The 17,594-nt window shown below is 33.2% G+C and overlaps 1 protein-coding gene across 3 annotated transcripts in view; it reads left to right on the top strand.

The window, feature by feature from the left end:
* Nucleotides 1–17,594, top strand: part of ZBBX (zinc finger B-box domain containing) — a 101,105-nt gene that overhangs the window by 70,393 nt on the left and 13,118 nt on the right. For 2 of the 3 annotated variants that reach the window (XM_045539587.1, XM_045539586.1), the window contains 3 exons: nt 2,415–2,722; nt 8,844–8,997; nt 12,900–13,013. In XM_045539587.1, the coding sequence (XP_045395543.1) occupies nt 2,415–2,722; nt 8,844–8,997; nt 12,900–13,013 (576 nt within the window). The remainder of the gene's footprint in view (nt 1–2,414; nt 2,723–8,843; nt 8,998–12,899; nt 13,014–17,594) is intronic. The other variant, XM_045539588.1, reaches the window with a different exon arrangement.

The raw sequence follows: 17,594 nt of genomic DNA, 5'->3' as shown, positions 1-17,594 counted from the left end.
AACTTTTCTAACGAAGATAGACTAATGGCCAAGAAATATATGAAAAAATGCTCAACCTCTCTAATCATCAGTGAAATGCAAATGAAAACCACAATGAGATATCACTTAATGACAGTGAGAATGGTCTTTATAAAAAATTCCCAATATAATAAATGTTGGCGTGGATGCGGAGAGATAGGAACACTCATACCCTGCTGGTGGGACTGTAAACTAGTATGACCCCTGTGGAAAGTAACATGGAGATACCTCAAAGAGCTGTAAGTAGAACTACCATTTGATCCAGTAATTCCATTACTGGCATCTATCCAAAGGAAAAAAAGACATTCTATAAAAAAGACATCTGCACTCAAATGTTTATAGCAGCACAATTCACAATTGCAAAGATGTGGAATCAACCCAGTGTCCATCAATACATGAGTGGAATATTAAAATGTGTATTATATGTATACCATGGAGTTCTACTCAGCCACAAAAAACAGTGGTGATCTAGCACCTCTTGTATTATCCTGGGTAGAGCTGGAGCCCATTCTACTAAGTGAAGTATCGCACGAATGGAAAAACAAGCACCACATGTATTCACCACCAAATTGTATTAACTGCTCAACCCTTAAGTGCACATATAGTAATAACATTCATTGGGTGTCAGGCAGAATGGGAGTGGGGAGGAGAGCATGTATATACACACCCAATGGGTGTGCATCATCTAGGGGATGCACATGCTTGAAGCTCTGACTCAGGTGGGGCAAAGGCAATATATGTAACCTAAACATTTGTACTCCTGTAATATGCTGAAGTAAAAAAAAGTAAAAAAACAAAAACAAAAAAAAAACCAAAAACAAATTAAGGATACACCCTTCTCTTTTTAGTTTGTTGAGAGTTTTTTTTTTTTTTTATGGATTGGTGATGGATTCTGTCAAATACTTTTTCTGCATCTCTTGATTTGATCCTGTGATTTTTCTTCTTTAGTCTGTCTATTTGATGCGTCAGATAGATTTTTGAATCTTAAGCCATTATTTCTATGCCTTAGATTTTCAATGAATAGACTAAATTAAATTATACTTGCACTTTCTGCATTGCACTTTTAACATTACTAAAAGGCTGTTTTGTTACTTTTCAGCAGCAATGGATACAAACAGTGGAATTTGCAATCCTACAGAAATATTATGGGGGGCAGTTGTAGACATTTTTATATAGGCAATGGCATCTTTTTCTTCCAAAAAATCAGATACTTTATATTCACATTTAAGAGGGAAATGTAGCATTACTGTGGAAATTTCATTCATATTGAATAGCCTTTATGACATCTTTTTATAAAAGTATTTCTCTGGCATACATGTTATTTTATTTCTCACAACATTTGTGCTATTTAATATGTGATGGTAGTTGGATGTGAAAGTTGTAAATACTATGCATAATTGTCAGGTTATATAAACATTTGAATGTAACAGGTAAGTCATTTGGGCTTTAAAGAAGCATGTACATCACTGGAGACCATTTTAGTAAAAGCTTCTACTATTTTATAGCCTACCTATATTTGTTCTGGAAAAAGAATAAGGGATAACCAGATGAAGCTGTATTCAATCTGGGTAATGATATACATACTTTTATTTAAATTGAAAGCAATGTTGTGTAAACATTTTTAAAGAATTTTTGTTCTTCAGAAAATGTAGACTAGGGTTTCAGCACCCTGCCTGCACATGATAATCACCTGGAAAACTTAATGGGGGAAAATATAAAGACCAGCACTTGAGCCCCACTCCCACTATCTGATTTAATTGGTTTAGGGTCAGGCCCATACACTGACAATTTTAAAGTGTACCTGTAAATGATTTCATAGTGCAGCCTGGTTGAAAACCAATGATTTATTTAAAGCAGACATAATGAGGTGGGTTGCTGATATAATCTTGCTCATTTTATAGCTTTCTAGAGGCAGGTATCCCTGCCATACTTTGTCTGTGTCCCCAACTGCTGCTACTCTTTCATCTGGAAGATTTCCCCGTGCCCTCTCCTTATCATTAGGCATGCAGGGAAAGGAGGCAGAACGTGGAAGAAGTGTTCCCTCTGCATTACTTTTCAGGAATTGTGGTTGTAAAATTTGAGTGGGAGTTGGGGTGGAGAAGTTGGAACTGACCCACAAGCTGAAATAAAAATTTGCATCAATTTTAAGATTCATTGCAAAATATAATCTTGCCTCCTTCCACTAGTCTATCTCATTAGTGTTTGGCTGTATAAATAAATTATGATTACCATGTATGAATGTAAGCATAGTAAATGTAAAATTCAGTGAAGGAATTTGGATAAAATAGTGTTCATTGATAAACGTTTTTTTACCACAGAACTTTTGGTTTATGAGCAGGTTAATTAATTTGTTTAAATTTATTTATGTACCTTTTGTAAATCTGTGTTTTCAACAGCAGGAACTTCAAATACAGATTTTAACAACACTGTGGATTCTGATGTTTATTCTTCTGACATTGAAAAAATGGAGGAAAGCAGCATCTTTGAAAGAAATTTAAAAGAAAAAAGTATAGATATAAAAAGTAATCAAAAGTCTGATGATTCCTATATATCACCTGGGAGCAAAGATTCTTTGCCAAGTGTAGATTTAGAAAAACCTTCCATCGAAGAGAAATTATCTCAAAACATCAAAGAATCCTTGGTATTTAGCAATCTTCATGGGAGGCCAAATGTTGAAGATTCTACCACTAGAAAGTCATCACTGGTAAATCTCTATTATGTTTATTATATTAAAGTCTAATAAGACATTTCATAAGAAAATGTCATAGTGATACAATGCATTCTTAACTTACTTTTCATTGGCCTTAAAATATGTTACCTTATATTATTATGAAGTAGGTGGAGGCTGACTCATATGGGAAAAAACATTAATGACTTCCAGGACAAATTTTAATATGGTGAATGCCATTTTAACAAATGGCCTTCTGCAACAAATAATACTTTAAGGCTCATCTTATACACTATAGTAAGAGTGCTGTTACTTTTCCAAATGAAATTCAGTATTATGAATAATACAGTATAATAAATCCTTTTTAGCTTTTTACTATAGTATAGTCACCGGTTAAAATGAAATAAATGCAGATATGTAGATAGAACTAGTTTCTGTGGCTTAATGTAAGTATAAGGTGAAGAAGATAATTCTTTCAGGAATATGGCTAACAAAGAAATAGAGGTATAGGTTTTGTTTCCTGTCAGAGAACAAAAAGGTAAAATAGATCATTATTGCATTCTTGCCAAATTTTAAGACTATATTTGAACCTCCATTCTATGTAATAGAAACCTTCAGTAATTGTGATTATTACTAATAAATTCTTTGGAAATTAGATAAGTCAAACATTTTAACAAACCTTAAAATTGCTTATAATAAATCTCTATGGTGCCCACACTGAAGAGAGAACCAAAAAAGCAGAAGAGTGAATCCTTGACAGCTGCTACTTCTGCTTAGAGGACTGGCTTCCCGGGCCCACTTTGTGAAGGGGTGTGCCTTTGTGAGATGAGAAATTGGCACTGAGACCACTGCAAAAACTTAGATCCCTAACATTCTGCTCAATCACTGAAATAATACACTAGGAGAAATGAGAAATACCCAAAGGTGCAACAAGATTAGGGGAAACTGATTTCCGTAGGGAATTTGGGTCAGGTCAATAAAACATCTGACTTCAAATGCGGAAATCTTAGGCCTTCATTTAGCGCAAGTTCAGATATACCTATCCAAATACACATTTGATACACATTTCTTGTTTGGAATTTTCAAGCCAAGAAATTAACATTACTGGTAATGCATGCCTTTAATACCTTAATGTATCTGGCAGAGGTAAATCCTAATACTTTCTAGAAAGACATCCCTACAAGCTAACCCACAATAAATTCTCCAAAATAAAGCCTTACTACAGATGGGCTTATCGTCCCCATCCCCGAATGGAGAAAAAAATTGATCCTAGCGTGAATTTCAACAAATAGAACAAATAAGAACTCCAATTTCCCAGTTTCCACAGGGTATCATGAATAGAGTTAGGTGCCACCTGCACGTACAGTGGGTTGTGTTATAGGACGGGAATTCTGACTTTAGGGAGTCCAATATTTTTATACTGGGCAGTAAGTCTGCCTGACCTTTGCCCTAGAAGAAGATACTATCTTTATTACACTGGACAGTAAACAAATCTGCTCTTTGCTCTAGAAAGAGACACAATCTATCCTGTGAGATTATATTTAAAATACTTGAAGGTAGAAAGAAAGAAATCCAAACATTTAATAATAAGATACTATGAACTATGAAGATACTATTTATGAAGGCCAATCAAAAGGTTCTACGATTCAAATTATATTCATTGAAATTGTAAGTATTGGCCAGAATAAACAGCATATTAATTATGAATAAATAGATAATTAGTAACCTGGAAGATAAATTTTTAAAAATTGCTTGTATTGCAGCAGAGATACATAAAAAATTAGTACATTTGAAAGAGAGATTATAAAATTATTAGCAAAGTATAATTCGAGAGCAGTATAAATAAAAATAAATCCACACTGTGACATATATTTTTGAAACATGTCATAACATGATAAACAATCTTAAAAGCAACCAGAGATAATGGAAGATTATCTCCAAAAAACGATTACTATATTGACAGTAAAATACTCATACACAGCAACTTGTAGCCTTAACACATAACATAATGGAACATCATCTTTAATGTTCTAAGAGAATTGACTAACAATCTAGAATTTTAAGGCTTGAAAAATTATCATTCAAGATAGAGTAAAATCATGGTATATTTAGACAAGGGCTCAGGTAATTTACTTCATACTATCCTCCTTGAAAGAACAACTGAGGGATATACTTCAGGAAGAAAGAAATTGAACCTAGAAGGAAGAAATAGGATGGAAGAAATTGGTGTGAGGGAAAATGGCAAATATATTAGATGCATTATAAAATAATTATTACTATGCCCAAGTTGAGAACTATTAGAAAATAAATTTGAATGAATATAATATACAACCATAAGTTACAATATTGTTGAATATGATTAGTGTTGAATATGATTAGTGTTGAAACTTCGTATACTGTAGACTGGAGATCATTACCTAACAACAGTATTTTAGAAAATTAGACATGTTAAATACTTTGAGTTACAGTTAAAATATTAAAGATATTACAGATACAATGTATTCTCCAAAACAGTAAAGGAAAAAGGGAATATAGAAAACTTAATTAATTGAAATAGGAAAGAAATGCATCAAAGCAAAAATAGTATGGTAAGTGTTAGGAGTACAGTTCTGTGTCTCTTGTGTTTTTGCACATTTTTTGAGCAAAAGCACTGGTTCCCTTTGTTCCAAAGTATCTTTTCAAGGGTGTTTATATAACAAACATCCTTGGAAGGTAGAGATTGTGTCTCTCTCCAGAGCAAAGAGCAGGTATGTTTATTGTCCAGTGTCATAAAGATAATATCTTCCTCTAGGAAGGTCAGGCAGGCTTACTGCTCAGTATGAGATAATTGGGTTCCCTAATTACTGATATAAATTGTGTGAACAAGTTGTGTGTTGTACATATCTACATCTTTAAAGTATTTCATAATTAAAAATGGAATGTTTAAAAAGTTACTAATTGCGTTTTTACCGCTTATATTGCTATTGTAAAAAACATGTTCCTTTGTTAAAAGTGGTAAACAATGAGATTATTGAGCATAGTGCTTTATGTACCATAAATTATTGAGGAAGTAATTAGTCAAATTTACTGAAATATTTTCACCATGTTTATTGCGGGTTTATGAGAATTGTTTAGTATTTTCCACTTGGATGTTGAAAAGAATCTGCATATAGTGCAACTATTTTGATTTTGGTGTTGTATAATAGAATTGTTGCTTAGCTATTTTTGAAGAAGGCAGTAATTACCTGCAATTTTAGGCGAGGACGCTCCTTAGTCTGTGTCACAGATAGTTAAATGCTTTTCTGGAGAGGACTACCTATTCCCTTGCTCCTCATATTCCCCTAAAGGGAAGGAGACTAAACTTCATCCCAAGAAGGGTGCAGATTTGTAGTGAACCCAGCCAGCCCAACCCATTACTCACTTCTCTGTATGGAAAGAGGAGTAACAACTGGTTAAAGACTATCAGAATTTGATATCCATCAGACTTTATTTACCAAGGCATGGAAATCACCTTGAGATAAATTTGGCTCATTATCTTGCTAAGGTGTCTCTTTCTCTCTTTCTCTCTCTCTCCCTCTCCCTGCACTGCCACCCCACCTGCCCCATTTTTATGTGTGTCTGCTATTCTCCTCTTGTGTATGTGTGTCTGTTTGGATCTATTTCTGATCTCTTTTCTTTCTTTTGACCTCTTCTTTACCAGTAAGCTCTCAATGGAGTGTTGTCCTTTTCTACTTCTCTTCTACAAGTCTTCATGGAATAAACTCACTGGGAAAAGCTTCCCTGTCATTCTCCTCAGTTCAGTAAGACAGGAGTAGGGGATCATGTGTTGCCCTCAGGCCCTGCCCATTTTCCAATCCAGTTTTCCAGGGAACCTTCAATTTAGATAATTAATACGGTGACTTTCATCCCATCTGACTTCCTGGTCTACTCTCAACTGACCAGAATCTGTCAGGGCAGGCACCCCCCCTCCCCAAATTCCAGCAGTGTTCTTTTACTTCTTTTGTGTGGTGATATATTAAATATACCACCCTATCAGATTAATGTAAAAGGTATAGCAGTAAGTTTAGATGTTTATTCAAAGAAGGGTATGTGTGGTTAGGAAATATTCTTGTTTTATTTCATTTAACACTATAAATTGCTCAGTATAAAATATATTCTAACAGAGTTAGTTCAGGAAACCATTTTAATGAACATTTAAATTCCTGGGATCCATAACATCCTCACTGACTTAAACCTGTTGAAATAATCAAAAGCCAGTGAAATAATCAAAAAGGCTTACATGATTATTGCTTTTTTCCATTAGATGAGACTAAATGTAGTTTTGGACGGTAGCAAAGTAGTTGTATGTACACTTGCCTTTTCCTCATACGGAATGTTCGACTGAGAGACCTGCAGTTTGTTCAGGAAGAATCTGTCCTAGGATTTTAAAGGAATCTTCAACAAACTAATGGATCTCTAACTTGAGAATTGCCGTTTTTATAAATAAAATAAACTATATTTTAATCCATTCCTAGGTAATTATCTCTGAGGGATAAAAAAGTGTAAACAGGTTCACAGAAATTGTCCACCACTTTCCAATTCTAATAGGATTTAAATTGAGTGGTGAAGATTCTGAAGATCCTCCCTGTAATGACTGAAGTTGTTGGTCACAGCTAGAGAGAATTTGAGGAGGTGCAAAACAAAAGGTGACCCATGGGGGGGCTGTAAAATAAAGAGAGCTTTCTAAAGAGGCCATCAGAAGAATTGGCTCTTCACAGTTTGACTAACTTCTTGCTTCTGAATAGTTAAGTGGTTGAATCTACTTTCTTTTCATTCTTAATGACTAAACCTGAACTGTTTTTATTCTCCTCCTGCTCTAGTAGAAGCCATTCACCCGAGCAGAAACTACTTAGAAATCTATTGTGCTCTATCCAAATTGAGTGTAAGATTGTTCACTTTGCACTTCAGTTTCAACGAATTGATTTCTTCATAAAGTGGAACTTCCTATGGAATTAAGTCCTAAGTTGTAGGGCAGCAGTTGGGAAGAACATGGACTAGTCAGAGGTCCTTTGTTCTGGTTCTGAAACTTTCGATAGTTAACTTTGTGAGTTTGGACAAAAACAAAATAAAACAAAATATCACTTTAAGTTTTCTTATCTGTAAACCAAGACTTTTAAAACCCTTCCAGATTTGCAACTGTGTAATTCAAACATGCAATTCCCTCACTAGAGTTGAGGGAATTCTGTAATTGTTAATAAATGTCTGGGAAAGCCAGGGAAGGTGTCATGAGAGTGTGGACTTTGATTTATCTTAGTTGGTCATTAACTTTGTTTTCCAATATGTTCTCATTTATATAATTTATAAATTTGCATAGAGTTATAGCAATTTGTTTTATATAGTTTAATTCCTTGAAACAGACTGTACTGTAGATTCATTAAGGATTTGTTAAATACTGATAGCTGCTTTGATTATATTTTAAGCTCATCTAGAGCTCCTACTTCTGAATTACTAATCTGTTTCTTAGCTAGATTCATGTGGTTTTTTTATCCCTGTTATATTCTATCCCAGAATAAGAGCATATAAAATATGAATTAATAGGGTCGTAGAATAAGCCTAGACTTCAAATCAGCCAGATCTGTATTCAAGGCCTATGTCTGTTAGTTTCTAACTATATAAAGCTATACAAACTTCAGAAATTGGTTATCTTCCTCTTGCCTCAGTTTCCTACTTAAATATTTGTTTCATGATGATTATTTTGTTAACTTGCATTTTGTCTACAACCATTGTCAGACATATATTCCCATTGGTATTTTACTTTCACCTTTGAAATTATTTTACGTTTAGGCAAAGACACTAGTTCAAAGCCAGTGCATTGAAAGACACTATGTATTCCAGAATAATTTATGTGTAAAGACATCGAGGGAAGAAAATAAAGAAGAGAGAAATGACAATTTCCTTTTATTTTATTAACTTCTGTTCTTGCATTGATGGCAAATTTCAGATAATTATTCCAATTGTGGTTTATACATTTTTTAGAACTTACTATACATAGTGTTATCATTTGTCTCCACTCTTAGAACCTAGACTTTATAAGGGCAGAATTCATGCCAAGTATACAGCTGGTATTTGATGAATGAATGTGCTTCTTTTTAATGAGGTAGAAAACGAATTTAATTTTGTCGAATATTTTGTTTCCTAGTTGTTACAAGAAATAGCCGTCAAAAGTAAGCCTATAACTGAACAATATCAAGGACTTGAGAGGTTCTTTATTTTTGATGAAAATGAAAGAGCCAACTTACTTCCTTCTCATGCATTAGAATGCAGCTATTCCAGTACTGGGATTACATTTGCAGGTAAATTCATACATGAAATCAGATGACCTATGTACCAGCCCAACCAAAATTTCTCACTTTTTTTTTTTAAACACTCTGTCTTCATCTTAGGAAACCAGGCTATTCTGTTCAATGAATAAAATCATTTTCTTCTTGCATAGCTAAAATTGTTAACCTTGTGTGAGTTGCCATATATTTATATTTAAGGCTACTATCATAATGTGAGAAAACATGACTATACTAAAACTGGGGAAAGATTATTTTTAGAATTTGGAAGTGTAGTCCTTACTAAATTGTAAAATAGAAACTTTTTGAATCATTTTAACAACTGTTAAATATTATATAGTGATTCTTCAATACTATCATAAGAACATACCTCAAAATCTCAAGATCTGTGAAATTTCTGAGACGTCTGTAATTTCCTTTTCTTTTCCAATTTTGTTGTTGTAAAATACACATAACCTAAAATTTAGCATCTTAACCATTTTTAAGTGTATAGTTCAGGGGAATTAAATACATGTATAATGTTGTGCAACCATAACCACCATTCATCTCCAGAACTATTTTTATCTTGCAAAACTGAAACTCTACACCCATTAAACCTTAAGTCATCATTCCTCCCTGCCCCCAGTTCCTAGCAAACACCATTCTACTCTCTTTTTCTATTATTTTGAATACTCTAAGGACCTTATATAAGTGGAATCATATTCTATTTTGGCTTTTTTGTGACTAGTTTCTTTCACTTAGCATAGCGTCCTCAAGTTTCAACCACATTGCAGCATGGGTCATAATTTCCTTTTATTTTCATAAAAGAAATAGGAAATGCAGAAAAGTGAGGTTAGAAGGTCTGAAGCTCTGTCTGCTCAGCTTCTCCTTTACGCACCTCTCCAAAGTCCAAGAGTCTATGGGACATAGCTTGCATATCACTGTTAAAGTTGAAAGGGTTTTTTAAAAGAAGAATTTTTCTTCCTTTTCAAAGTTGAATAATATTCCGTTGTATGGATATAATACATTTTGCTTATCTATTCTTCCATCAGTAGACACTTGGGGTTGCTTCTACCTTTTAGCTATTGTGAATAATGCTGCCATGAACATGAGTTGTACAATAGCTGTTCAAGACCCTGCTTTCAATTCTGTTGGATATATACCCAGAAGCAGAATTTCTGTATCATAGGGTAATTTGATTTTTAATTTTTTGAGGAACAGCCATACAGTTTTCCACAGTGGCTGCATCATTTTACATTCCTGCCAGTAGGACACAAGAGTTCCAGTTTCTCCATGTCCTTGACAATACTTGTTATTTTCTACTTTTTTTAAAGTACTTATTCTCCTGGGTCTTAGATGGTATATCATTGTAGTTTATATTTCCATTTCTCTAATGATTAATGTTATTGAGTATCTTTTCAGGTGCTTTTTAGGCATTTGTATATCCTCTTTAGAAAAATGTCTATTCAAATCCTTTGCTCATTTTATAATTGGTTTGTTTGTTTTGTTGTTGAGTTTTAGGAGTTCTCTATTGTATTCTGGATACTATTTCCTTATAAGGTATATGATTTGCAAATATATTCTGCCATTCTTTGGGTTGCCTTTTTACTCTTTTGATGGAGATTTTAAAAAAATTTTCATAAAGTCCAACTTGTCTACGTTTTGTTGTTTTTGCCTGTGCCTTCAGAATCATATTTAAGAAATTATTTCCAAATCCAGTATCATATAGCTTTTGTCCTACTATATTTTCTTCCAAGAGTTTCATAGTTTTAGGTCTTGTATTTATGTCTTTGATCCATTTTGAGTTAACTTTTGTACATGGTATGAGGTAAAGGTCCAGATTCACTCTTTTGCGTATGGATATGAAGTTTTCCAGAACTGTTTGTTGAAAAGACTGTCCTCTCTCTGTTGAATGGTCTAGGCAGCCTTGCCAAAAATTATTTGACTAAGAGAATAGTATTTACATGTTCTCATCACAAGAAAAATGATAAGCATGTGAGGTAAGGCACATATTAATTAGCTTGATTTAGCCATTCTACAATGTATGTATATTTCAAAACATCATGTTGATACCCAGTGAATACGTGTAATTTTTGTCAAATAATAATAATGATAATTTGACCATATGTGAGCATTTATTTCTGAGTTGTCTATTCTATTCCATTGGTCTATATGTCTGTCTTTATGCCAGTATCACAGTGTTTTAATTACTGTTATCTTTGTAGTAAGTTTTAAAATCCAAAAGCATGAGTCCTCCAGCTTTGTTCTTGTTTTTCAAGATTGTTTTGGCTATTTAGGGTCCCTTGCGACCCCATATGAATTTCAGGATGGATTTTTGTATTTCTACAAAAAATGTCACTGGGTTTTTGATAGGAATTACATTGAATCTGTAGATTGCTTTGTATAGTATTGACATCTTAACACTCTAAAGTTTTCCAATCCATGAACATGGGATGTGTTTCCATTTATTTGTGTCTTCTTTAATTTCTTTCAGTAATGTTTTATAGTTTTCATTGTATAAGTTTTTCACCCCTTTGGTTAAGTTAATTCCTAAGTATTTGATTCTTTTTGATACTATTATAAATGGGATTATTTTCTTAATTTTCTTTTCAGATTGTTTATTGTTAGTATATATAGAAATACAATTGCTTTTTGCCTGTTGTCTTTGTATCCAGCCATTTGGCTGAGTTCATTTATTAGTTCAGGTTTTTTGTGGAATCTTTGGAGTTTTCTATATAAGATCATGCTATCTATGAACAGAAATAATTTTACTTCTTCCTTCCAGTTTGTATGCATTTTATTTCTTTTTCTTTCCTAAATGCTCTGGCTAGAAGTTCTACTACTGGGTTGAATAGAAGTGGTGAAAGCAGACAAACTTGGCTTGCTCCAGATCTTAGCAGGAAAGTTTTCAGTCTTTTACCATTGAGTACAATGTTTGCTGTGGGTTTTTCATATGTGGCTTTTATTACATGAAGGCAGCTTCCTTCTATTTCTACTTTGTTGAGTGTTCTTGTCAAAAAAGGTGTTGAATTTTCTCAAATGCTTTTTCTGCATAAATTGATATGATCATTTTTTTTCCTTCGTTCTGTTAATATGGTATATTACACTGATGGATTTTCACATGTTGAAGCATCTTTACATTCCAGGAATAAATCTTACTTGATCATGGTGTCTACTCTTTTTAATATGCTGCTGAATTTGGTTCGCTAGTATTTTGGTGAGGACTTTTGCATCACTGCTCATAATGAATATTGTTTTGTTGTTTTCTTTTCTTGTAGTATCTTTGTTTGCCTTTAATATTAGGGTAGTGCTGGCCTCATAGAATGAGTTGGTATCCCTCCTCTTAAATTTTTTGGAAAAGTTTGAGGAGGATTGATGTTAGCTCTTCTTTAAGTAGCTTGATAAACTTACCACTGAAGCCATTCATTACAGGATTTTCCTTTGTAGGGAGATTTTTGTTACAGATTCAATCTCCTCATTAGTTATACATATATTCACATTTTCTATTTTTTATGATTTTATTATTTCCTTTTGAAAGTTAGGTATTGGTGTCATCTATATTCTTTGGTGTTCTATATTTTAAAATATGTTTATTCATGTACAAACTATTATACCTTATGTTGTATTATTATATACTTTTTATAATATTTGTTTTTACTCAAGCATATATATGTATGTGTTTTTATTCAAGTATATACTGTGTTTACAATTCATAGTTTTTTAAATCAGATTATATAAATAGACTGGCTTTTATTTTATAATTATGAGATTCTATATTAAATAATATATATCATAATATACATAATATATGTCATTGTTATAAATATTTTTTATTCAGTTAAATATTGTCCAGTAAGACAAAAAATATGATAAACTGACAATATAGACATTTTTCTTTATAAACTTCATATTGTCTTACCATTTTTCCATTTCAAAAGACACAGAATGGATCCCAGACCATAGCGTAAGTGCACATGCTGATAATGCAGTTGTTTTGGGCATTCTGCAGAGTGCCCAGAATCCACCATCAAATAGAAAACAGCCAAAGACAGGTAAGATTGACTCTAAGGCAAGCAGTACCATGTTGGTGGCTTACTCATTTAGTAGTTTGTTTCTTAGTAGTTTACTAGCCACCTGAAAATTAGTTTTTGCAGTTACATAATTTAAACATTTATTTTAACTAAATGTTCTGGACTTTTCTTCCAAAACCAAAAATCCAACTGAGCTCATTATTCCCCTCAAATGACATGAATTATAGTCTTAGTTATTTTCTATAACAATGTATTAGGGAATAATATTTGTAAAATGTAGCTCAGGTTATAGTACATTTTAAACAATCTTTATAAAATACACACTCAGTTTCATTACATACTCAGAAAGCAGTATATTTATATTAGATTTTGCACACTCTTTGATTTGGTCCATATTGTGATCAGACAGAGCCATATGTGAAATGATTGACTTAGGTTAAGATTGCTGCTTATAGCTGGTGTTTAGATAACTCAATTCTAACTAATGCTGTATGTGTTGACCCTGCAATCTTGATCTCAGTTCATTAACTCCATTTTCTAACCAAAGTAATTGCAAGATTTTGCATGGGATAATTCTTCTGACATGTTGAATGTCTATTGTAATATTTTTCAGATGAGTGTATACAGACCGTATGACACCCTTAAAATCACTAGCATTTTTAGGACATTACTGTTTTCCATTATATCTGCTGTAGTAGGTTTGCTTTATGCTGATTTTCGTAGGAATTTGCAGTAGATAACTAATGAATTAAGGCAATTCAATACACATGTGTAGAGTACATTAGCACTATGCTAGGCCCTGGGGATAAAGGGATGCATAAGTCATGTCTCCTGATCTTAGGGAACTAACAGTTTAAGAGGAATACTTGACAAAGTGGGCTTTTTGCTTTGGCTTAAAGGCTATCTTCAAATCAGACATTTAATTACATATGATTTGTCCATATATATAAAATTTATATATCTCTCTTGCCCTAATCTCTATGATTAAAATTCTTGGCTAGCTTAGATCCTTTCCATATGCATTTATGTTGAGAATCTGTCAGATATAAAATTTTTTTAGTGGAAAAACAATCCATTTATGATAAATATTTTGGCTCCGTAATTAGGAACTTATTCTCACATCAAAGTCTAGAGCAGCTTCAAAAATTCTCGTTGCTTCTTTCTGAGGCAGTCAGAAGGAACTGTTGTAAGTCATCGTACATTGATGAAAACAAATTCATATGCATACTGTGAGAAATTTGTTACAAATTTCTTTAGGCATATCTTTATAAATAAGTGGTAGCCAAATGCTTTTATGTATCAGTTTGGGAAGATCAGTTGAAACCAATGATTTGCTATAAAAAACAAACAGCACCTACCTTAGGCCAGGCACTGTCAGGCACTGGTGATACAAAAGACACCCTTGTTTCTATTCCCTAAGAACTTAGAGACAAGGCAGAGGTTCCCACAAGTAGTTGTGAGCATAATCACCTGGGAAACCTATTGTAATGATGATTTCCAGATCTCACTCTTAGAGATTCTGATTCATTAAGGCTGAGGTAAGTCTCAAGGAATTGCATTAATTTTATCAACAACTCTGTTATGCTAATATAGATAGTCCAAAAATCATATTTTGAGAAAAGTGCTACATATATATGTAAAAACACATCAATTATGCCATATATAATATAAGTTTCATAAAAGGACTATGAGTAATGTACTTTAGGAGATAGGTAATTAGTGGTAGTATGTTTTATCAGTTATAATAGAGGTAGATAAATACTCAGTGTATTTAGGAATAGAGATGATAAAATATGACTTTTCCATTGAAAATTATGGACTGGCAACATGTTAGAGACTAGGTGACATTTCAGTTGAGTCTTTAAAAAATATTAACATTTGCCAGTTAGGGGAGTTTAGAAATGGCTGTCTGGATAGGGATAGTGGACTAAAGTAAAATAAAAATTTCATGGCTCTGCCCCATAGAAATCTTATATTTTGAACTGATGTCAGTATATAAAGGAATTCCCCTTTCCATAGATTTTAAAGTTTGTGAATGTAAAAACATGACAGCTACACACATGGTAGCTATGTGTGTTTAGCAGCAAGTTCATCAATTCTCCCCTGACAAAACTGAATCCTCCCCCACCCCATCTTCTTATCTCTATAAATGGTAACACCTTCCAAACATTGATTAAATCTGAAACCTGGGAGTCATTTTGACTCTGACTCACCACATCCTATTTATCCTTAGATTCTGCTGATTTCAGCTCAAAATCAAGCTCCAATCTAACCACTTTTACCTTCACTGCTCAAGATGAACTGCCAGTTGTCCATCATTTCTGACTTGTGTCTCATTTTTTACTTTTACCCCTCCCAAAGCCATATTACTGTGATTAATTTCCATCAAATTCTACTGTTTGTAGTCAGTGAATGAATTTTTTGTATTTATACTTATAAAATTATTCATAGTTATGGCTTATAGGGAATAAATCATACTTTCCATAAATTTAAACCATAAATTGTATCATGTCATTCTACCACTTAAAATCACCCCATAACTTCTAAAGAAGGTAGAAAAAATTATATCCCTTACCATGCCTCACTCAGCAATATCTGAGTTGGCTACTCATCTCTCTTAACTGCATCTTCTCCATGTTGTAGCCACAATGGCTTTCTTTCTGTTTTTAGACAGGCCATGCTTACTTACTTCTTAACCTTAGAGTTTGCTTTTCCCTCTGATCCAGGATGCTCTGCAACCTCTTTCTCCATCTTCACACTCCTCTCTTTGTATGATCTGTTCTTTCCCATTATTCAGTCTCAGCCCAGACACTACCTCTTTACAAAGGCCCTCTGAGACCACCCTAACCAATTGCTGGTCTTTTGAGTTCCTCTGCCACATTTACTTTCATTTACTTTTCTCTTAGAACCTATCACCATCTAATAGTGTCTTTTTCATCTGCTGTCTCCCACCCATGGCTGGAAAAAATGAACAAAGATTAGCCTGTAATGCTCACTGATGTATCCTCGGTGATAGAACAGGACCTGGCACATTGTAAGTGCTGAGTGAGTGTTTCTGAATGAGTGAAGTAGAATGGTAGGACTGTGTGTTAGCTTGGAGTGTAGCTTGAGGGTAGGGCAATGTCTCATTCACTTTTGAATACTCTGATCCTGATACAGTGCTTGTCACTTTCAGGAGCTGATAAATCATTTTATTATTGAATTGGATTGAGTATTAATTCACAGGTTCTCAGAGTTGGATGGGGCTTTAAGACATTGTACTGTCCAGTTCCTTAATTTCACATGTCTCAAGTCATAGGATGATTTCTAATTCAGTGAGATGACGCAATGAGTTTTAAGCTACTCAGTTTAGCATTCTTTCCACCAAACCATGCTGCTAAATAAAATTTCCATATATGTTTCAAGAACTCTTAGAAAATACATTTCTATTTTTTAATCTATAAATTCTTAGCACTTTATACAGTGGAACAAGAATGTCAATAGACAGTAATTTTTTGCAGCCTTTATTTGGGATTAAACTATTGGATCCTTTGATAAGTATGTTATTTGTTATTAAAACACTATTCAAAAATCACATTGCTATAATTATATTTCCTCTAATTCCAATGTACTACTTAGAATAGCAATAACAATTATCATTGTATTAAATACTTTTCAGTGAATGATTCATATTTTTTATACCCTTATTAGTATTCTTGTGTATACTAATATAATCTGAAGGCACCATTGAATCTTATTTCCTCAATATCTGGCGTAGGTTCATCACGGAGCATATATTTCGTAGCTAACATCAAGGAAAATCTTGGTGTTACATTTAGAGTATAACTGTGATCAGTGTTAATAATTTCCTAAGATTAAATTGCCAGTGACAACACAGTTACTACAAAAGTCATTTCTTATGTTTATAATCTACCAACTGGGCTTTTTAAAAATTATGGAATGATTGTGGAATTTTTAATTAGTGCTAGTCTAATTATTGGGTAAAATCTTAACCTTGTTAATAACATTAATAAGCTTATACATTAAACATTACAGAGAATTATATAATGACCTAAATGAACAATAAACAAATAAAATCAAGGACAAAATCAAAGCCTCTTTTATCTCTTTCTGTGTTTTGGTTTCTTTAAATTACACTTTGAGCATATTTCCAGTAACAAAGGAGGTTTGTCTCTGCTGTGTGTTAAGCAAAAACATTTTCTGGGTACATTTTTTCTCGATTGGGATCAATTAATTTCAAATACTGTGGCAATCTGATGTTGTAAGAGTTCAGCAGTGTTTGTGCTTGTCTGAATTTTCTGAAGGGCATCTATATTAAATTTTTCTTACTTTGTCTTTGTTGGCAGAAATCTAGTCCTTACTAATAACATGTTACTTTTTAAAACAAGTAAGAGTTCTAAATTTCTTTAAATTTTACCTTGACAGAGACATATCATAATACATATACAAGAGTATGGTTTTCTCCATAGATCTAGAACTTTTCATTTATATAGTGCATTATTGTTATACTGACTGATTTGTGCTGCTACTGCTATTCCTACTCTTCCTACTATTGCTTCATTATGTAGGAATGGCAAATTTGCTTTTCTTGACGGCTGTGAA

This window comes from Lemur catta, chromosome 1, assembly GCF_020740605.2.
Source record: "Lemur catta isolate mLemCat1 chromosome 1, mLemCat1.pri, whole genome shotgun sequence".
Lineage (NCBI taxonomy): Eukaryota > Metazoa > Chordata > Mammalia > Primates > Lemuridae > Lemur > Lemur catta.
The sequence above is the reverse complement of the archived record's forward strand: the minus strand, read 5'-3'. Positions and strand labels throughout refer to the sequence as shown.